We start from the raw sequence: 23664 nt of genomic DNA on the forward strand, positions 1-23664 counted from the left end.
ATTGCTGGAAGATCTTCACCTTCTCCCCTTTCTTTAAAGTTAAAAGGAAGTGAGGAGAAACCTGCAGAAGATTTGAGTTTGTGCTCACAGGTCGTGCTACAGATGTTGAGGACCTCTGAACTCACTGATTCCCTGTTCATTTTCATCCTTAACTACTTTAGTCCTTGAACAAGGGTCACATCAGCCCTTCACGATACCCCCAAAGCTGTGTTTTACCAACTTCATCTCAGCGCCAGCAGGCCAAAAGGACATAACGTGCTGACACACTCTGCAGAACCGCAATTTCTCAACAGACAGTTCCATATCTAAACATCTGAATAGTTCCTCATAGCACAGATCTCAAACACCATCCCACAAACCAAGTTCCCTATGATTTGTGCTTAGAAAAAATACTACACTGTGGTTCTCATGTCTTAAAATCCGTGAAATGCTTATTAATGACTTCAGCGACAGCCCATTGAGAGACATCGTGCCAAACTGCGTTTATCTCTGGGGCACAGGGAAAATAGCTTCTGTTGTCATTTTTTCTTCACTAATAAAGTGGTGGTCAGAGCACCACACGCCTGCAGGATAAATGCAGGGAGTAACAAGGATTATTTATTCAGTAGCTGCTTTGAGTCTATTGAAATTCTCTTCAGACTTCCTGCTCACGGGTCTGGGGGCCGTTGTTTCCTGCTTTCCTGGCTTCCACTTATGGAGACAGGAAAAGGAAAGACACCTACTGCGACCCTCCTCAGCAGGGCTCCACCACAATGCTCTAAGCCAGCAGAAACCTCAGCCAAGCCTCCGAGCAGTACAGGCAGCTGCCTGCAGCCGCTCCATGGTCAGCGATTCTCAAGCCGTAGCTCCCGGAGCAACAGCAGTTCACAAAACCACTTGTGGCTGACAAAATGTTTCAAGAGCAGATCCTTGCCCCTGAGCGCAGAGATATTGCTTCTCCTAAGGGTTTATATAAGTTTATCCAACTTAATTATATATCCTTGGTGGGCATAGGCAATACCAGAAGAGGGAGTAAACTTCAAAGGACGATCATGGAGTTAGTAAGAAGTAACGTGGCAAGCACACAAGCTCCTTTCAAAGACAGAAAATGCCACCAGTAATATGGTGTGAGGTGACACAAAGCGACGAACTCAGCTTACCTTTGGCAGGCTAACAGGAGTCCTCGGCTTTGTCCTGGGATTCTTTATCAGTTGCCTTTGATCCAGAGGAAGCAAATGGTATTTCATGGCCTCGATAAGGAAGTCTTTACAGGTGTTGTTATTCTTGATTAAAGCTTCTTCTTCAACTGTCTGAGAACACGCACACACATGGAAGATCATTTGAACTGAAGTACTTCGTAGCACAGGTCACAAGGAGCTTTGCAGAAAGAACATGAAACCTGGAAATTCTCTTCCAAAGTATCAACATTAGAAAAAAATGCAGAAGACAAACAGAGACTTCCATCTCTTCTCAAAGAAACACACGCAGTAACATCCAAGTAGCAGTGCTCCCTCCATTTTACCACCCTCTGCCAGACACTTAACTCAGCAGAGGAGAATTCATCCAGAGCCTAGGTACAAAATAAGTAATTTCTTTTATTTGAGTCAGAATTTTGAATGTTTCTGCACACACACATCGATTGCAGAGTCCACACAGTTTTTCCTCTTATTTCTCTGTTTACAGACTCAGTGTCATGCCAAATTACCCATTTCAGACACAAACAGCCAAGCCATTGATTAAGGAGCTACCAGCATCTTAAGTGCAAGTATTAATCACTTATTTGCAGACTAACCTGGACAAGATAATCTCTGGGCAAAAGGGGTAGGCGAACATGCTCCATCAGTTTAGCCATGTGCTCTAAACGAGATTCCTTCTCGTAATTTATCCAAGAAATAACCGCTTCAAAGACCTACACAGATAAAGTACAATTAAAACGGCAAAGAGAGAAGAGACTTGTGCAGCCACCTACCCAAAATCAGAAGTATTGTGATTTTACAACGTCGAAGGAAGGAGGTGCAAGATCTCTATCAAACACATGAAAAAGTCATGACTATGCACAAAGCACAAGCACCACGGTAGCGAAGAGGTGAGCTGACCATGCATATTAATAAGCAACTTCACATCGAGATGTGCTGTATCACTCCCAAAGCTAAGTGTGTCTCCAGGACAATCATATACCTCTTGGACATTAGTACTGGAAGGCAGCCAGGAAACTTAATTAGCCGCTGACATTTGCACTGGGCATTATTCATGAAATCAGCCACAACGATTAGTCCTGGTAAGAGAGATCTCCCAAAGCAGTCTGGCCACACAGTAAGTCACTACGCTCACCATCACATTTAATCACTGCACCAGCTCCCCCCCTACCCCCCAAAACGAAGAATTCCTCAGGACAAGTTCACCACCCGCGCAGGAAAAACCCCGTCTGCAGCCACGCACGCGTTTCACCGCTAAAAATAACCCAGATACTTCTGCAGGGAAACAAGGGCACGCTGGACTTCTGGTCTGAACCAAAACCTAGCTTTCCTCCCAGATCCAACCGGTTCAGATAACCATCCAGACTTTGACTCCGTGACGAACTGGGCACAAACAACCCCGTGCAGCAGGAGCCACGCAGAGCCCTGCGCGATGAACAGGCGTGGGCAGAAGCGTCCTACATGGGCTCCTGGCATGAATATGCATGTGCTTATGTAACTGTGAGCCTCACTCCTCCCCGAAGAAAGGCCTAAAAATGTCACCGGGAGTGGGAAAGGCTTCCTGAAACACCGCACGAGGCAAGGAGAGGGGCTGGTGCAGTCTCGGATGCTGCACGGTGGGATCTGGATCCTTGCAGTGGAGTTTCCCCACAGAGTCACAATTAAATTCTGACCCTTAACTCGCATCTACAGGCAAAATTCCCCACGTGCTCTCGCTACCCGGTTACTCACGGGGGGCTGAGCACAGCCATCTCCTGCAGACCCCAGCCGTCCCGTGCTTCCCCCAAAAGGCATTCCTGGCCCTTCGCCCCAGCACACTCAACACCTGCCCTTGGTTTCAACTTCCCTCTGGGGTCATCAAATGGTCAGGCCAATTTGCACAGCTATTTTTTTCTTTCTTTCCATCCCTCCCATCACTCCCCACAAAACCATTTTGTTTGGGCCAAGGTCACTAATTTGACAAAATCAGCCAGAACTGAGGGCACCAGCTCTCAGTCCCCTCTTGTTGCTGGCAAATGTATCTGCAGGAGGCACCAGCAGACACGTCCTCCGCCAAAGGAGAGGCAGGGTGGAAAGGGGTTTCCTCCTCTTGGCTAAGCTATAGACTTTAAAAAAGCAGTAAAGCACCAGCCTCATTTCCTATGCCAACAAATGCTCCTGCTGAACTGTTTGGAATTCAGGACGCTGCGATGAGGATTTAAGCAACGCAACAGGGAGCCGTGTAATCAAACCCGAGCAAACGCAGAGGAAGATAACTACTGCAGAGTCTTTAAGTATTTTTAAAATGAAAATAAACAAACAAACAATTTCACTTTGGTTATGAGGCATTTAAAGTAGAAACTAAGTTGTTATGAGATTTTTAATTGCAAATGAGTGTGGAAGGAGCATAAAGCAAATGTTTAGCCAACAAACATGCTTTTCATTAACCTCTTCTGCACAAATGGTGAGCTACAAAACAGGTCACAGGACTGGGACATACCCAGCTACAGACCAAGATGACAGTGAACAAGTCTTAAAAGAAGGTAAAGCAAATGTGCACGAGGAATAAACTGCTTCCTCGGTGCTGGAGGCTGCTCCCGAGTTAGGCATACACTGACACTACCCTGCTGTGCCTACTCTAAAAATAACAGACATTTTAAAAAAAATCAGATTCTGGCACCTTCCATTGGCTCCGATTCCTAATTTTATAAGAAGGGGGGAAAAAAATCTTAATCCAAGACAGCAGTATCTCTATTTAAAGGCCACATCTGTCCCCGCTGCTGCCATGCCCTCCCTCCACACGCTGTGCCCGCTGCAGACCCCGAGCAGCTGCCGCCGCTCCCCCAGGACACGGGTTTTTCCAGCCACGCATGACCCGCTGCCGGGGTGTGATGAAACGGAGCCATTACCCACACAGCTTTATTTAGAGCAGAGGCACAGGCTGAGTTAGCGGCTGGCACCTTCCTGGCTGTAGGAGCAGTCCTAAGCTTGGGAGAAGCAGATTTCCCACTCTATGGAGTAGAAGGGTAAAAGCCTGGAACACCCCCTTTGCGTGTACTACCTAAGCAAAGAGCAAGCCCAGACGTCTTCCCAGTCTCTTTAGCCAAAAATGCAGTTGTTAAGATACTCCCAGGAGTGAGGACCAAGCTGTGCACCAGCTTCTACTGCATGTTAGCAGCACGAGACGATGAGTCGATTACTGGGCTCTGTGTAAAATCCCCAATCCAAGAATCCCAACCCTTTTAAAAATTTCTTTCGTCACTGTTCTGAGCTGGCAGGAGCCCCTTCTCAAGGCATTAGGAAATAGGAATAAACATTATTTTGTATAGTTTTTCCTTGCTTGCGTACACTGTTGTAATTAAAGAGCCAATGAGGTCAGGTACAGAAAGCATGGATAAAACTGTCTTCAAAGTACTCAGCTATAGCAAAAAGAGCAGGCAGGGACCAAAATAAACCTTTGCCCTAGGCCAAAAGGGCCTGTGCAACTGCAGAGGCTGGCAATGCAAGGGGGAGAGGGAGAGAAAGGAGGATAATCTTTGAATAACGGGGATAACCTGTGAATGTTGTCGCCATTTCACAATTAAAATAGACTTCTGTCGTAGCAGACAGTTTTTGTAGTCCTGATGGCCTAAGGATATAAGTATGCCAAAATTTGTGGAGATAAAGAACATATTTTATTAGGCCAATAGGTACTAGCTGGGGGGTGGCAGAGGAAGGGGAGAACACACAAGCTCTTGGGCACACACACCTGGTCTCAAAGCATTATAAGGGCAATACTTCCCCTCCCTGGCCTTGGTACCTTCTGGCCTTGGAAGGACTTAGCCACAACACTTCCCAGTGACCCAGAGATGGAAAGGCTCTGGCTCACGTGTACTGCAGCACCTATGAGGCACGGCAAGAACAGGAACCTCTCATGAAATGTGCCTGCGACAATTTAGCTCTCAGATGTTTGAGGTATTTGCCTACTTAAAACACCTTGTTGCTTAAAAATAATTATCTATCCATCGCGTGTGCACATGCACACACATAGATATGTGTGTGCATGTATGTATAGATATACATACACATATATATCCTTTTATGTACACATATTTATTTTTTTATAATATATATCTCATACATTAGCAGACAGGAAGAATAAAGGTCAGGAAACTGCTTGTCTGTCTTGAAGCTAACATAAAACAGCAGCCTACGAGTCTGTCCTCAATTTTCAGCACTTCCTTGGTCTCCAGCACATATTTCATGTTTATGTTCCAATCCCATTCTCTGCCTCTCTCTTGTTATTCATATCTGTTGTTTTGAACGTGCAGCTTATGCTTACATTTCCTCCCACTGCCTTGCACTCTCAACTTTTACAATCAGCTAAAGAAATACTGGTTTTGATTGTATAAAGCTCAGATGAGGGAAGGAGTACTTTGATTTCTCCGGGCACAAGGCCAATAAAAGCTTTTTAACAATGCTGCACAGGATTGGAAAAATTGGTTACTAAACTTGCACTTCCCTTTGCAGGCTGCTTGGCTCATGCAAAGCGATTCTGCTGTGGGTTCACACCATTTGTTTTTTCCCTTTTTGGCCCTGCCTGGGTGGCACCTCGCAGCACCCCTCTGAGACGCCCACGCCAGCCCCATGCCTGCAGAAACTCATCCCCGAAGCCTCCGAGTTTGCCCCCAGAGAAAGGGGCTGGACCTGGTGTTCACCAAGTACCATAAGCACTGGTCACCCTCCTTCCCGGGACTACAGACTACACAAGATGTACTGAACATTTCAACCACAAAACAACATCAACCAGTGCCTTTTTTCCCCCCCTCTTCCATTAAAAACACTGATGATGCTAGAAAAATGTTTCCTTCCTTCTTTTTGGTTATGGGCCACCTTTAGTTGTTCTGTTCAACGTGCAGCAGAAGCCAATACTCTTCCCTGGCCTAATGAAATTCACCTTTTTTTGAGGTTTTACAGCAGGTAATAAGAGCTTTACACAACAGCAGATTGGAGGTTCCTAGTCTTCCAGAGAGGGAAGGTATTCGGTTCTGGCCCCCAGGGCTTTTGGAAGTGATATGGATCTGAGAATCATTACTTCCTGCAAAGAACAACCAAGTGAAGGTCATTTTTGTGCATTTTTAGGATTCACATTATTTTTAATTTTCCTTTCCACATGATCTCCGTTGGAAAATGGCCCCTAAAGAGCATAACATGAGAACAGTTCCTGATGGAAGATCTAGAAACATTCCAGCATTCTTACATTCACTATTGCTATACAATTTACTGTACCTTTTCTTCAGAGGAGACTGTGAGCTTGTCACTTGATATTAAACTGCAAACCTGGTCCAGACTAAGGCTAAGAAATTCTTCTCCTAGCATCACCTCAGGAAAGTGCTGCTCTGTTCAACAAATGAAAAGGGGGAACAGAAAATTATAATGAAATCCATGCTTTACGTCAATGGGAGGACCACGGCATTCAGAGAACTGCTCTGATTACAGCTCTGAGCACCCGAGACAAACACCACGCTGCGACTGCACGGAGGAACAGAAAACAGAAAATAGTCTCAGAGCAGGTTAAAGAAATGCTCCTACTCCAAACCCTCAGCACCCATCTTCCCCAGCAGCTTTGCCCCTGTCTGCTTAAGTCTGCAACTCTACAAACTTCTTTTTCTCCCTTTTTGCCTCCAAATCCCTCCATGCTGTAACTTTGGGAGCCACCTGAAAACAAAATACACATCACTGCTTATAATCCCAAACTGGTAGAATTATGACTGATTGCAACACAGGATCAAAAAGGATCATTGAATCTGTCAAGCTTTACATCTAGCCAAAAGGCACTAGAAAAGAATTACTTTCTAAAAAAATAATTTCTAGGTCAAAACCGTTGTTAGCCAGTTGCAGACAATTTTAGTTTTGCAAGCATTTGTTACATATACATACCAATTTAATCTGACCTGCCCTTTGCTGAGTCCCATTTATCTTTGGCTGAAATACAGAAACTTGAATCTCAGACACTTTATCTGAAGCAGATTTTTCAAGCTCTAATCCTTTGAGAAGCTCAGACTCATGTATACAAAGAGGTGCCTCCACAGCAAGATCTGCCTCTAGTTTTCACTTCTGCAAAGCGCTTTGCCTGACAAAAAGCAGCACCACAGGGACACAACCTGGCATAACTTCCAGAGAGGAGCTCCTTGGAGATCACACCTGAACAATCCTCACCAATGTTGGTGCTGCAGAGGGCACTTGGGCTTCCCCAGTCATGGACCCTACTTGGTCTAGTGGGGACCATAATACCACAGCTAAGCCAAAGGTTCTGAATAAAAATAGCAGTATCCGGATAAAGTTTAATACTCTGTTATGCTGTAAATCATATATAAGATCTAATCAACTCTTCTGGCCTTAAATACTTGAGAAGAAGGAAATGCTCCCCACACGGTAAGCTGGATGCAGCCTGACTTCTGGACAGAATCTCCTATCCATTCTGGACTGGCATCTGGCAGTAGAAAGATATTTGATCTCTTGTTATGAGTTGGAAGCAAGTAAAAATATTTACTGATTTTAGTAAAGTAACTTGTGCCAGCATCAAGGAGGCTCCTCCACCTCCTAAAGTTATCCATTGGCCAGAATTAAGCATTTCTCAAGTAACTGAGCTCATGCACACATGGACTCTTGAGCTTGGGGACTTCTGTCTTGGTTTAACGCTGTTACATAAACAACACGGTGAAAAGAATTTTAATGGCATTTTTATTAATGGAGTTCCATTAACATTACATGGGCTGTTGTACTAACTGGGACTTATGAAGGCCAATAAAACAACAAAGCAGACTTTCTAATTGCCAAATAACCAAATAAATATACAGTGAATGCACTGCTTGTTGGGTTAAAGATTAAACAGGGCCTGGAAGGAAGGATAATGAGATATTACAAGCAAGCCTTTATACAATTAACCATTCCTTCCAGGGTACCCTTTCCTCCAGGGGATAATACAGCCAAAGCAGCTGAAAAGGTTTTACTTTTCTTTGCAGGAGAATAGGGGAGGACTTGGTGGGCACATTTTTATTCCACTGAGCCTACTTATGGTCCAATTAAGGACAAAACCGTACCGAGGAAAATGTTGCAGGACAGAGCAGGTGCTCTGGGAGACAGCAGGTGTATTTTTTCCTATACAAATAGACAGAAAAACAAACTGAGTGGAGAAATACAGGCTTCTCCCAGGCAGAGGTCAAGGGCAACTCTGTCAGAGGAGATTGGAAAGTGCTGGGGAGTTGAGAGCATGGGGCTGCTTGGAACAGCTTTACATTTACAACATAGAGGAGAAATGCTGAAAGCCATCGCCTGCACCTACTTATTGCAACCAAACACATCCACTCTCAAGGAGACAAGTGTCTATCCGCCCTTGGGGTAAGTGGCCATTGCTCCACGGATCCGAGGCTCAAACTGCATGACAATTTTAGCTGAGTGTTGCCACTCCCATGCACAAGATTTAATTTTGCCCAGTGCCATTTATTCCTAGAATGCACAAATCCCCAGCATTGCCTACTGCTCTCACAGGGCAGCGTACACGGGGAGGACACCCGCACACCAACACTGTGCTGCTGAACAGGCGGCCAAAGAGCTTACTAGGAACACACTAAGGAACTATTCTGTGGGCTGGGATCCAGAGGATCAGGTTTTTTTAGCTCCTTAGGTGTCCCCCTGTGACCAAACAACATTTCACAATTTGCAGCATCACAGAAAGTTACAAGACTACAACCCAATAAAGTATTCCCTTCCCTGTTCTAATACTAGAAGCACAAAGAGACCAACCAGGACGTGCTGATCTTGTTCAACCTACAAGTTGCTGCACCTGGAAGCAGGTTTAACTCAACAAACAGACAACCTTTCCCTCACCTGCGTAGGCATTTGCCTGCTGCAGCAGTTCGGTACACGCGTGCACGTCGGCAAAAGCTCGGATTCCAAGGCAGTTCGTGGGATGCAGCTGGGACTGAAGAAAGTCACAGCAGTTTTTTCTGACATCCATCAATTGCAATAAACTAGCAGCTGGCAACAAAACCTGCAAAGGCAAGAACGGGGAATCAGAGTTAGTGACAAAGCAAGTTTGATTCACAGCTTGCACAAATAAGATGCAATGTCCCTTCAGACAGGGACACATCCCTGCAGGGTACAAGAAGGAAGGTTACAGCTTTAGCACTATCCATATGCAGAAGATCCTCATCTATGCTCCGAGAGATGGGAACGGCTATCCTGTGTTGGGCTAAAAGCAGGGCTCTTTCTCCTCATGTCTTCTCCCCACAAGACCTCAAGGCAGGTAAAGGGAGGACAAAACACAAGCAACCACATATGCACCTGAATTTCTGGCTTTGCTGCAGGTAGGTCCTGCACACACGTTTGCGTGTTTTTGCCCTTAAGAGCTTTATATTATTTATATGCCTTATCATCACATTCAAAGCCTGTAGCAGCCCAGCACTTCTCAAAACCTTGAACTTTCTTATTTCCAACAAAACCATATTGGCTTCTGAGCAGAGGTGTTCCAACACCATATGGCGTGTAAGAGAGGGAGCTCACAGAAGCTCAAGCAGGTTTTGGTGACAGCAAGGCGCTCAGGAAAGATGGGGCCAACTGTTCAAATCAACTGCCCTCATTTTTGCTCACACAAAATGCTGTGGACACTTGTGGTTCATGACTGCATCTGAAAATGAGGTACTGCTTTGTATCTACAAAACTAAGCACAGAAAAGGGAGACAGCAGTGGATCAGGAACGTGACATCTGCTGGAAAAACCACCTTTGAGGCCAGAGAGCAGGACAGGAAGCAGAAAATAAAGTCAGTCGGGATGTTACAGCCCGTGACATCAGCTACTTCCTTTCCTCCGTCGTACAGCAACTGCAGACATGTCTTATCCCAGCTCTTCCGTAGCTCTGGCTGCTTCACACATGTCCTTCCAACCAGGCATCTGTGCTCACCATCTGAGCACAGATTTCTGGAAAATTATTTCCAACTCAAAAAAACCCAATCAGCTGTTAAACAAAACAAACAAGTTAACTGCAATCGCCTCCCTACATCTCGATGGCAGAGAAGGGAAAAAGACGTCCCTTCCACGTCCCTGCCTGCCCCCACAGTCCCCTTCCACATCAGAGCAGGACACTCACAACCTGCCCCAGGTCCTTTCTAAGCCAATGAAGCATTCCAGCTCCAGCCCAGCTGTACAGTGTCTGACTGCTGCCAAGCAGCCACCCCAACAGGCAACAATAAAAAAAACAAATCAATTAACCCAGGAGCCTATTTTGGCCCAAGCCTCTTGATGCCAGGAGGAGATTAGTTTGTGGTTTTGATTAAATCGAGATAACAATGCTCTCGCATTTTTGAAACCTAGCTGTGAACCACTTTCTATCTAGCTGAACCATCTCCTTATATCAGCAGAAAGGCGTGCACCTGACTTGCATAAGGGCCATGGGTAAAGAAATCAGGCTCTCTGCAAACCATCTCTGGCCATACACCAGCCAGAGCGTCCTCCACGCACTCCCCATCCATCCAGCAGACGTGCCTGCAAATCCAGGAGGGCTGCTGACCTTGAGTATCCCTCGAGAGGGATATTGCCTCTAAAACAGAGGCTACTCACTGCCATCACTAATACCCACATGCCACAGCCCCCCGGACATCCTAGTGCTGCTGGTACAGCCTTGTGCTGGCTTGACAGGGCGTAGAAGGAGCCTTACGCCACTGCAGTTAGCGGGAAAGGGGCATTATCATATAATACTTTTTAGAAGTAGGATATAAATGGCCTATCAAGGGATGAGTGGATTTTCTCTTTCTTATTTCCCAGCTGAAGATCTCACCACTCATCTTGTTTTTGCCAGGGAAGGCGAAAAGCAAGCAAAGGATATCCGCAAGCACAAAGTCTGCTTCCTTTAGAAATAACAAGAGGAAATGCCCTGCCTAAACATGCAGCAGGACCAAACTGCAACCCCATTAACATCCAGGCAAGTTACTCGCTTGGGTCTTTGGCTTTTAGTATTTGAACTCCAACACTGTGAAGGATTTACAGAGAGCTGGCTTCTCTACCAGATCAGCCTCCATACCAAAATCCAATCGTCTTTTGAAACCATGTCAAAATTATCTGCTATTACTACTGAGACTGACTTCTTTGCTAAATAAATTATGTCCAGAGCCTCATCTATGGTGTGTGTATAGATACACACACCCACAACCATCTCGTTCACCAGCTGCGCTCTCTCGCTCTGCAGACTCTGTACCAGCCTCAGGTTTTACACAACATTGCCTGTGCAATTAAATACTTTCACAAACCTTTGATGTCTCTGAACTAGAAACATCTTTCAGCCAACAGTGTTCTGTGTAAGGTTCATTCAACAGGCATGGTATTAACGCTTGGCTTCAGAGACTGGGGATAGTTCCCTGCTCTGCCACAGCTTTCCAGGTAACCTTGCCCAAGAGTTAATCTACACCACTCCTCCCCTGCAAAACTGAGGGGAGCATTTCCCCCAGGCAGGGGCTGTATTAAAGCTTATAAGCTGCTTTTATAACTTAGTCAAATTGGAAGCCAAAGCAGGGTACTGGCTGTAATCCTCAGCAGCACATCCAGGGCCACAGCTGGGACTGCACATCTGCCCACACAGGGAGACAGCTCCCAAGCACCCTCCCAGGGCAATCCATGACCAGAGGAACAAGCAGATCTTGCATTTGCAAGGCAGGTTAAATACTTGGTTTTAACTGAACAGACTCTGTGTCTCACTCTGGGCTTTCACCTACTATAGTTGCAGCTTTTGGAGTGAACAGGGGGAAGGAAGATGAACTGACCAACTTATCGTCCCTTTGTCATTAAAACTGCATCTGTCACAGACACTCTCCTTCCTTTGTTGGGCAGTCCTAGGTCCCTAGGGAAAGCTGAGGTGCAGAAGCACACTTCTGAAAAGGAAACGCTCCAGCTTCTAGCAAAGCTTTTTTCCTCCTTTCTCAAGCCATTTTTTATTACAATTATTATGTCTGCAAAGCTGACAGTTTCAACATCTATTTCCTCCAGAGAGATGATTTCCATACACCTCTTTGCTCTTCTTTCGAGAAGGGCCATATTTCAATATGAGCCATATCTCAACCTGTGGTAGTATACAAGGACACACCACACATGTGGTACACTGCACCTCATTCGTAAGAATTTATGTGTGAAAACAGGTTAATCAGGACTTTTGCCTTGAAATCTCACTCTAAAAAAGAGGTTCCAATGCATAAAGCAGGATTGCATTTGTTGGTGCAATTCTCATTCAGGTACCCCCAACGGAGTTGGAAGAGAGTATTTGCTCCCACATGAGCTTGGTGCTCTCTCTTCTGGAGCTAGGGTGGACTGAAAATCCCCTTTATCCCCCAGTAATTCACTACGTAGATGATGACTGGAACTGACTGTACAGGCTTGGCTCCTTATACACACACCCTTCCTTACTTAAAAATCCCAAAGAACACTTTGTGCGATGAAATGACAACCAGCTACAAAAATATGTGCTTAGAAAAAGAGTCTCACTTCCTGAGGCCTATAAATGAAAAAAGAGACAGGCTTCTGTTAGAAAAGAAACAACAAAAATACCGTGAAAAGTCTTGTTGTTGTGAAGTGCTGGGCAGCGCTCAGCATTTGAGCACGATTGGGAACACTCATTCCTGCACTCTCATGTTACCTTTGCTGCTCATTTTTCTCATTTCAATTCTGCTCTCATTTTATTTTGCTCACTGACAAGAACTTGTCGTTTCATTTATTCACATGTTTTGGTAGCTTGGCTGCATCTGTTCAGTTAATACCATTTAGCGATCTTTTTTCTTGTAGTTTCTACAATGAAATTAGCTGGCACCTACACCCAGAAATTGCTTCTTCCAGCTACAGAGGAAAGTCTGCAAAACTGTGTGTCACACTGCACAAAACCCCTTTAAAACGCACCCTCACCCTGCTAGAAAATTAGAGCTCACGACATGGCAATAGGAAACCTCAGGAGATACCTGCAGGGAAAAGGGAAAGCCTCACCATGCTCAAGCATGACGGTGAAGGAACGTTGCAGACCAGCACTACCGAGGTGTCCTTCCAGCTGGACGGCTGACACAGAGCTGTGCAGCACGAGGATGCGACAACGCAAGGGACCAAACCTGCTCACTTCTTCCTAAGACTGACATTGCTAATCCAAACCAGACACTGCAAGGAGCTTAATATTTTGTTGTTCATGTCGTTTGCCTTCACTGATGTGAGCCTCTCCAAGGAATCAGAGATTATTTTCTGTAAACTTTTCTTCCTGAGGCTGTGAATATCAACCTATTTATGGCATTCTGCTCAGGGGTAAAATGCCCAGAGACAGGATGGAAATTTCTCTTTAAACTTTCTATTGGTTTCATCACAAAATTATATTAAATGCCATAAAACATTTTCAGCATGGACATTTTTAACCCATAATAAAATTTACACTAGTCAGTTAATCTTGTATCAGATCAGCTTCATTTCTTAGCTCCCATGAAAAATTTGCCTCTAGCCTAAAGAGTTACTCACAGAGTGGTTACTTAAATAAATCCTGTAGTAAAAGGACCTGCTTTATTAGATTGGGAAAAAATCACTATGCCCAAACCTTAGTATTCACCAAATTTACATTTTTTAATCTTGCTGTCTGAGAGATGGGAGCCAAAATATAGACAGGGCTCTTCTTTTAACTCTTTGTAATCCCTAGGCCACAGAAGGCAGGCTTTGGTTAGGTTTTACTAAAAAAGATAGCTTTCTGGTTGCTCAGAATTGGTAACATCTGAACTTCACGGACCTTCTGGGCAGGTCTACGCTGCCAACGCAGTGCAGAACCGAGCTGGCTCCCCAGCCTGCTCCAGCTCCCGCAATGCTGCTTATACCCAGGTGCAGCTGTACTCGAGCACTAAAATGCTCTCATGAGAAAACAGCCAGAGCACGTGTAGTCACTTCAAGCAAGCTTCATTCAAGGCAGAGTGACTGGGCCAGCACACCAGATGGTATCCCGAGCTCAGCACATCCCACGTGCCGAGTGGGTGCTTCTGGGCCACCTAACAACCAGCAGCAGGGAAGGAAAGCATACATTTGAGAAAGCATGTGGATACAGTCTTCACATTTCCCACAGGAAAAGGGACCAGTCTGAGAGTGTGTAAATGTCATTTTTCCTCCAGCAACAGAAGATCCCAGAGGTCCAAGGAACTCCACCCCAGTTCCCCACTGAAGTAATGTTGTATCTCAGCTCCTTATGACCCTGACTATACACTGTAATTAAGCATGGGCTACACAGAGCACAGTTAGCCCAAGTGACCCACAGCTGGGTTTGAGCCTCAGCTCCTTTGCTGTAATGCCACCTTGAAGGTCTCTTCACTGTTGGTCCCCAGTGGCTTGTCTTGCACAGCCTCACTGTAGGGCAACCAGTGTCCACACTCCTGTGAATGAACTGCCAGGTTCAGAGCACACCAGAAAGTCAAGTTTGTAAAACTGGAGGGCAAAAGGGGCAAGAAAAGGCACCCACAGATGTAGATCATCAAGGATGGCACAGGGCTTAGACTGCAAAGTAGACATAGCTCCACATTCCTGCAGGAAGAGTGACAGGTCAGCAAGAACCTGCGCCCTCCCTGAGGGACTGGAGCAGAAGAGCATGTCTCATCCACAGCAAGAACCTGTCTAATTTTGCCATCTTAATTAGGTCAACAGGACACATGCAGCAGCATTGCCTGTCTCTCTCCAGCGTCACAGACAGGAAGACAACAGACTCAAACTGCCACTTGCAAACAAACACGGAGACCAACCGAAAAGCACATCCACATACAAGCTCCCAGCATCCCTTCCAGAAATCAGTGGCTAAGTGCTCAGCCATTTTCTTACCACAAATACAAGCAGAATCAAAGAAAAAGCTTTACCAGCAGCCACAGCCACGTGACACAGCGAAACGCTCTTTTCCTGAGCATCCCACTTTATCTGTAGGCTGCCTTTCAACTACTCTTTCCCCTTCTAGACAAATATTTACCTCAAAGAACTTCAAGACGGAGTGCACACACAAAAAAAAGGAAGAATGCCCTCATTTGAGCAACATATTCCACTCAAAGCTCTGCCAAACAACTCTGCCCAGAAGAATTTAAAAACTAACAGCCAGACTCCTCGGCCATGACCTTAAAACAACGTTTGACTCTCTGCTTGTTTGAGTCTATTTTGACCTTCGCCAGACTGACCCACAAGTCAGCACAGCTTCTTGGAAGCGAATGCCTGCTCTCGTTATAAAAGCTCGACACAAAAGCTAAATGCAACATGACTTAAGCGCCGGGAAAGCAGCAAAGTGCCTCAAGACTAAACAGAGGCTGGAAGTAGCTCCTTTCAAGCTCAACCTTTTTTAGTTTCTGCAGCCTGAAGAGCTCACTCACCCCTGAAGGACCTGTGCCTTTGAGTTCCAAGCTTTTTACTTGGGTCTCCACAGGAGCCACTGAACCAGACCTACCTGCACGTTCTCTTCCGTGACCTCGATCTCGGCCGTGTAGATGTAATCAATCAGCTTCCTCAGGGTCTGCCCATCAACGTCTTTTATCTCAATCTTCTTGGCTTTACTTTCAGACATGTCTCCTGAAATTCATTTCAAAAGGACAGTTAGTCTGCTTTGCAGGATCTCTTTGCAGGCCCTTGCTCCCCATACATCTAGCACATCCTCCTAGTATCTGACTAAAAGACTGCCCTGGCACTATCCCTGACCATCGAAGGACAACCAGCGAGATTCCTAGAAGCTTCTTCATGCCACCTAAAGAACACCTCAACATTTGAAGACACTAGTGTAAAATAAAACAAGCCAATAAATGTAACAAGCTCTACTTCTTGCAGGAAAAGAACCTGTCAAGGTTCACCCACCTTCAAACACATACAGGGGCCACAAAAAAACCAGTATGACCTTCAACTATGTCTCATCACACAGACAGACCTGAAGGACAGGTCTTAGTAGGGCTTTTTTTAAATAATATATATAAAATATATATGTTAATTTATATATATATATGTAGATGAGTAAGTTGCAACAGCTAAGTTAGGGTGCTTCATGATATACTCTACAATAAAAGCAAGGCAGCATTACCCTGCTTCTTTAGGAAGAGCCTGAAACCTGCTGTGGAAAACAAGCACACGTGGCAGCAGTTATATCCAGCGTGCTGCAAGCTTCTTTCCTAAATTACCCTGCTGTAACCTGTTCACACAGTTATACCTTACGCAAAGCAACTGTGCAGAAAGATGTATTTCTCACCTCTCGCCTTCCCAACCTCACACCTCAGTGGCAAGGCTTTGGATCCAAACTGCACCCTTGCTCCAAATACATAACTTAAAAAAAAAACAAAACAAAACAAAAAAACACAGAACTAGAGCAATCATGTCTCCTTATGGATATACAAGTAAAAGCCATGTCTGTGTAGGAGCCTATACATGAACCAGGGCTTTACACACACCTTCCCCATCGCTGCCACGGCCAACGCTGTGCAGGCACCATACGCACAAACCCCGTGTGTAGCAGGAGCAGGTCACAGCAACACAAGCGTGCTGTGGGGAGGAGGAGAAAGGACACCCTGGGCCCCTTCTGGCATCCACACACACAGTGACCTCACCCACGTTTTAATCACCAAGATCTTGAGGAACCACAGAAAAGAAAGAACAAATTCCCAAGCGGAAAGAAAACGATAAGGGAAAAAACAAAGCGAAACAAAGGAGAGCATGAAGAAATGTCAATTCTTAAACCTGGGCATGAATAATCACCACTCTAAGCAATCTGGTGACTCAGTACTGCTGTGGGATTAAGAGGAAAAATAGTTCCTGCAGCCTATGGGAGAAGTAATTACATCCTACATCTCTGTACAGCACGCGACAATACGTGATTGGGTACATTAAGGGCACAGCACAGAGTCAGATGCCAAAGAAGGTCCAAGCTTGAGCAAAATCTGGACTCTGGAAATTAAATTTTGCAGGCTTCACTTATGCCAATAAGGAGGTAAATAACAGGAGCAGGGTCAGACCATAAGTATTAGAAGAGTCAACAATGTCCCAAGGGAAATGTAGACTGAAATAACATTTGCCCCAAATTAAATTTTTAAAATTAAATAATAAAACATTATTCAGTGAAGCCCACGAATACAAATGTACAAGTACAAAGGGATAAATGACCTACATTTGGGACACCTTCAAAGCAGGTAAGACTTTAATGGACAAATTAAATGTCATCTCCTTCACGCACTTCCCCTCCCAAAAACAACCCCCAATCTCCGGAGATGAGAGGGGGCTTCTGAGAACAGGCCGATCCCTGTCAGCCCACGTGGAGCTGGAGGTGCCTGTAAGGAACACCCAGTTCAAGCCCTCCTGTGCCCGCACAGCAAGGGGCAAGCGGAGAAGCCAGAGCCCACGGGGCAGAGGGTAGGCTCAGATGCACACACCCAGAGATCGACGCAGAAATAGCTGAGAGAGACCGATCCGATAACATCATCTGTCTTTGTGGTGTTCATGTGACACAGGCAACAAAAATAAAGGCTGTGTGGGCTTCCACACCCACCAGCAAGCTGCCAGCCCTGCATACTAACAGCCTCCGCTGCCTCTGCTCTGGTAACAGCCCAGCACGATGAGAAAGGGGAGTCTCGTGTGCTGTGCCCCACGGTCGGATGGGATCCGACTCCTCCAGCCACGCTGGTGTGACCGAGTGCCCACCACTTGCCAGACGTGCTGGTCCGGACACATCTCTAACGCTGCGGAGTGAGGAAGCACCTGAAGACACCACAAGCGAAACAAAGCAGGGGCTGGTGGGGATCAGGAGTGGGCAACAAGCTGTCCCCTCCTCCAAGGTGGGACCCAAGGCAAATGCAGCCTCTAAAGCACCACTGTGGGCAGCCATACGGTGGGTCAATTAAAGCATCTCGTCCCACACCCTTTCAGGGGAAAAAAAAAAAAAAAAAGCTTTAAAGGCTACAAAACCCACCCCCTAAGATGTCTTTCACAAGTCAGACTGCAGCCCTACCTGATACCTGAATGACAGAATACTTCAAAGCACTACTATCATCTCTCATACCTAAGGGCTGTGCTGGGAAAGAAGCAAGCTGGTGCAGGGCTGCCCCACACCAACCCTGTCCCCACACCGCTGCAGTCGGGCAGACACGAGGGACAGGGTAGAAGGGAGCAAAGGCAGGTAAAACAGGCAGAGTGGCTTCAAGCAGACCCTCTTTAAGGGACAGACTTTGCAGACACCAGCCCCTCATGAAGGCAAGCTCTTCATGCATCACACTCAACACCCTGTGGTGCTTTCTCCGTTCCCCTCTGCTCTGCTGCTTTGTCACAAGATAAACTGCAGCAGCTCACGGTGCCGTGCTTACCCAGCACAGCAGCTTGCCCTGCCTCCTACACACTGCACTCCAGAGAGGCTTCCCAGCGCACAGCTACTGCTTTTGTTGTTTCTTAAGTCAGAGATGTGCTGAAGTAGAACACGAGTGCATTGGATAACCAAAACGCAGCCTCCCGCACATGGATCAAGTGCTTCCAAGCAGCACGTGAGATCCGCAAGGGAGGTTTCTGCATTAACGCTTCCTCCTCAGCACTTCTAAAGTTCCCCTAGGTATCTCACAGGAGCAGTCCTAGCAGCATCACTGAAGTATGTTATCCTTTCTGAAAGTATTGTGTTTTCTTCTAAACAGATGGAAATTACTGTCCCCAGTCATCCCCACAGAATGGTGACAAGGACCAGCCACCATTTGAAATGCTCTAGAAAGCCAACACGGGAAGGGACACTCAGTTAGGAAGTGCTGGGTCCTGTCTCTCCTTCAGCAGTGGAAGTTACAAATGGAAGACGTGCCTGTTTATTTTCAGACTGCCCAAGGCTATTTCAAAGAGAAATGCCTAACCAGAGGACACCAGACAGCTGAGGGAAGAACCCAGTGTCATCACAAGGTCATTCATGAGTCCAAAGTCAGGCTAAACCTACAGGGACAGTGCCTGCAGAGCAAGCATTAGGCAAAGACGGATGAGTTGCTGGTCTCAGTTTGGTTCCCACTGATCACAGCTTTACACTGATCGCTCAGTGCCGCGTGGCTGCCTGGGGACTCCTCCAGCTGCCCGCACCCCCAGAAAGCAGCTCCTCCGGCACCTACTCAGCGTGCACAAGCAGCTCCTGCCCAGTCCTGCAAACACCCACGCTGTGCGGCTGCCTCAAGCCATCGGACTGCACCGCTGATGTGCAATGCAAAAAAAAAAAAACCAAACCACAACCACCAACTAATGTTCAAGCTGTGATTTTAAAATGTCCCCCTCCAGAGAGTGAACCACCACAGCTGGAAGGAGATCACGCAGTCGGTCTTTGCAAGAGGGGGATCCAGACCTTAGAAATTTAGGACTAGCTGGAATAAAAGCAAAGGGAGAACTGGTCTTTGCCTGACCCACTGCCCCCGGGTCTGTGTCAGGGGGAGGGGACAGCTGCCAAGGCTGTCACCCAGCCCAGGGGAGCCGCTGAGCCGGCCACATGACAGCGGTTAGCTGATTACTGTTTAACTCGCAGCGTGAGGGATTACACGGCCTGGAGAATTCCTGCATGGAAACATGAGCAGCCCCGCACCGCTGCCCGCCCGCTCCGGTGACCTCTAAGGATCAGAGGGCTTTTGCAATCATCTTTCCCTTTTTTATACTTCTTGTCAGGAATGAGCATCACGAGCACCTTCAAACCCTCCCCGAGGTGCCCTGCGCAAACGGCTGCCTCTGAGCAGGGTTTGCTCCTCTGCCTCACCACCACGGCCAATACCCACTTCCACCGCGCAGTGCCAGTGCCCTGGGAAACACAAACGCTCTCCACACTGATAAAGCCACCATGGCGAACCTCACATCAGACATCTGTTTACACCTCAGGTATTTCCCCCCCCCCATTACAGAAGGGAAAAAAAGCTTCCCAAATGACAAGCTTTTTCCTGAGAAATGCTGTGTTCTGCTTCCAGTAAAGCAAATAAACCAACATCTAATCACAAGGCTTTTAAAAGGCAGAAGTAACCCCTAGACCACAGGCAAAGGAACATGAAACAGGGGCAAAACCCCCAAACCTCATTTATGCTGAAGCTGAGGGACAGTAATAACCATTCCCTAGAACACACAATCATTTTCTTTGTATTAGGTTAAGTCAGTTCCCATCCTGGAAAGGAGGGCAAGGAAAAGGAAAGCAAGCTAAGCAGCTCCTGGCTGGACTAATTTTAATAGAGTGACTTAAATAAGTTGGTCACTCCCCTGCCTTAGGATCAGCACACAGTTTTTTGCTGCCCACCTGGGCACAGCCTCTGTAGGGTCCACACTACAGGGATCAGGCGACCAGAGCAAGAAATTTGTCCTCCTCTTCCCTTCACACTGAGGTTGCATCTGCCATCACCAAAATATACCAGACGGCAGCAACACACCATGCAAAGAGGCAGGTCTGCTAAAACACACTGGGATCGAGAGAACAAGGGTGTTATTTCGGGCAGCAGCAAAAAGTGCCATGGGAGATTAAACGTCCGTGACTGCAAATCAGCATCGGCAGGGCTGAGCCTTGAAACTACAACTCCTGTGCCAGCAACTTCTTTGATGTGCACCATGAACATTTAGGGCACTGCACACGTGCTTGATGTTAATGATGTGTTTTCATGACCCAAGGTCTTGTTAAGGGGGGGAAAAAACAACCCAAAAAGCAGTGAGCCAAACCTCATAGTAACCTTCTTGTGACTCATGCTACCCACTTACTCCACACCCATACAACCACCCCATACCCATATACCATGCCTCAAGGAATTAGTCAAGGATGACCAGCATCATCCATCAAGTGCAGCAAACTGCAGACCTAACTGTACTTCTCCTCTCAAGGAAACCCTTTCCCCGCAGGCCATGCCTACTGCCTCTGCTGCAGCTCCTGCCAGAGATGCAGCCAGAAGCCTCTGGGTTTGCAATGGCCCGTTCAACCCGAGTACAGCGTCCGGTGTGCAGAAGAGTACCTGTAAACATCGCACTAAAGTAAGGGCTGCAGGCCGCAAGGACCACGCGGTGGGCTTCCATCTCCACAGTTTCGGCCACAATCACCACATCACAGAGGAGCCGCTTGCTGGAAAAACACCAGAAAAGACAAAGATCATTTCAGAACTTCTGGTCAGGCAAAAAGCTACGTCATTATAGCCTGAAAAAGTAAGCAGAAGACCCACTATTACAGACCAGACATCTGAGCGTCTGCCAAATCCCAGCGGAAGGTCCTCTAATCCTTCAGCCTCCAGCTCCTATCAGTGTTTGCCTATAAAGCAAAGCCTGAATCCTCCTGGTGCTGTAGCCCTGATTGTGGTTCTTTCCCAGAAAAAAAAACTCTGGAAGCCAAACTAAGCATATGTGCTGCCCAAAGAATGGATGGGTAAGGGGCTCCTTCTACCTCTCAGACAAATAGGGCTTGAAGAAGGCACAGAAGAGCTTAAGAGTTTGGGCACTACCCGGAGCCAAGCTCTAGCAGATCTACATGACAAGAAATAGCCATGCAAGGGAACACCAGCAGTGTTCATCTTTCCACAGGGGAAAGGTAGAGTAGAAAAATTAAGTTATTTCTGTACTTCCTTCCATGTTTGGCCCTAAAGAACGTGACCACCAAAACATCTCCTGGCACTGCCCAGCGCAGAGGCTGCCTCAGCCATCTCCCAGTGAGACCCCAGTCACTGGAGTTTATCCATGGGCCTAAGGACTTCGTTTACCACATGAATTAGTCAGGGATTAAGAGTCACTGGGATCAAGCACAGGGTTCCAAAGAGAAACCAAAAAACTTCTGAGCTCCCCCACCGACTCATTGTACAGCTTTGCAAAAGTCACTTCATTAACTAGTGACCTTTTCTACCAGCCCCACGTATGTCCTTTGAGGATTCATTAGTTAATGTTTGCACAGGGCTTCGGAGATGCAGACAGCTAGAAGTGCTCAGCCTCCCAATAAGTTGGTTTAAGATGTTTGAGCATACAAATGCAAAATAAGGGTGTTCTTTTCAAATGTCAAGCCTGAAAAAGGATCAGCCTCTGTAAATCCCCATGTCGCCTTCAGGAAACTGCGTATCAGATAAACACACAAAGAGTTGCTAATGGACTAGGTATGTCTCCTCTTCTCCATATATTAGCATACGGGAGCAAAACATCTGTGAAATGGAGGGTTATAGCTGGAAAAGAGGAAGAAAGTAGGAACTGGCAGTCTGTGCTCTGCATGCACCCCAGTTTGAAAGGGGTGATGGCAATGAGGGAAGCGCTCTAACAGCCTCTTAATGAAGACTTCCTCATTTCCTTCAGCTTATGTAAAATGTGCTCTTGTTCAACTCCTCTTTGGACTATAGTTACCTAAAGTACCACTCATTAAATTGATTTCATCTACATTGGAAAGCTAAAAATTTCAGGTGAGCAACATCTAGTAAATAAGTTAAAGGCTTATCAAGATTTTTCTAGACCCTCTCTATAAGGTTTCTGGATGCATTTGAATGGAGGCACTATTATTCAAGGCAGCTATTAACACTGATTGTTGACAGCTTAACAGATTGCAAGCTCAATGCACACACAATAGCTGTGAGAGCTGTATATGCCAGAACAGCAGCAGGAGCTGACAAAAAGTAGTGCCCAAAAGAAGAAAACATCAAACAGGTGCTTAAGGGCAGCTTTCAGTCTTGCCTGCTTTATCACTTCGGTATTGCACAAGATCTAGCTAACTACAGGCACCAAGAAACATGGTCAGTCTCCAGCTATTCCCACTATGCTTCAATTAACAAAGGAATAATAGTAGCACAATAGATTTCTGAATATAGCTGCACAAACCTCTATTTTCAGACCCTTTGCTTTCAGTACAAAGAAAGGACTAGAGGGATGGCAATTAAAAAAAAAAACACACATACTCCACTTCACATAATTGTTACAAGGGAAGGATATTTCCATTTTCTGTTCCTATACAACTGAGAATCTGTCAGACATCTGTGGAAGGGGACATTTCTAACCCTTCTCCACACTGTAGAACATTTACATTGGGAAACTACTTAATCCACAGACGAGAGGTGGCTATTACAGCATCATTTGAGTACTTTGAGTGTGCAGGAAGAGTAAAGGGTGTTATCTGCTTTCATCATACCATCTGGTTAGTGAGGAAGCACATAAGTTCGTGTGTATGACAACATTTCCACAGGAATTCTTTAAAAATTGGGTTTCTAAGTCTTTATTTGAATGGCAAAGGACTCGATGAACTAGTCAGAGAAATGCCCGCTGAACTTCTGTTTCGTGGGGTAACAACCACCAAGAAACAACTCGGGTTTAACCACTGCCACCACATTGCTGATGTGATGACAGTGGTTCTCGAAGACTCTGTTCGCTGATGGTTTTTTCAGTCTCCTTTCTCCCTGTACCCACACAGCTGTGTGGAGACCAAGGGGTTCTCTTTTAACCAATATCAGGATTTTTAAATTTGCAAGTAGAGAGCTGATATTCTTGCGGAGTTGTTGCTTTTTTTCAACCCCTCCTTTGGGGTGCTAACCCCAGACTGAGC

The 23664-nt window shown here is 46.1% G+C and overlaps 1 protein-coding gene across 24 annotated transcripts in view; it reads right to left on the reverse strand.

Moving 5' to 3' along the window:
- Positions 1-23664, reverse strand: part of KLHL3 (kelch like family member 3) — a 118174-nt gene that overhangs the window by 14366 nt on the left and 80144 nt on the right. For all 24 annotated transcript variants that reach the window (XM_068409567.1, XM_068409566.1, XM_068409573.1 and 21 more), the window contains 6 exons: positions 21119-21225; positions 15607-15728; positions 9024-9186; positions 6423-6532; positions 1772-1888; positions 1140-1289 (listed from right to left, as the gene is read on the reverse strand). In XM_068409567.1, the coding sequence (XP_068265668.1) occupies positions 1140-1289; positions 1772-1888; positions 6423-6532; positions 9024-9186; positions 15607-15728; positions 21119-21225 (769 nt within the window). The remainder of the gene's footprint in view (positions 1-1139; positions 1290-1771; positions 1889-6422; positions 6533-9023; positions 9187-15606; positions 15729-21118; positions 21226-23664) is intronic.

The sequence above is a fragment of the Nyctibius grandis genome, chromosome 10 (assembly GCF_013368605.1).
Source record: "Nyctibius grandis isolate bNycGra1 chromosome 10, bNycGra1.pri, whole genome shotgun sequence".
Classification (NCBI taxonomy): Eukaryota; Metazoa; Chordata; class Aves; order Nyctibiiformes; family Nyctibiidae; genus Nyctibius; species Nyctibius grandis.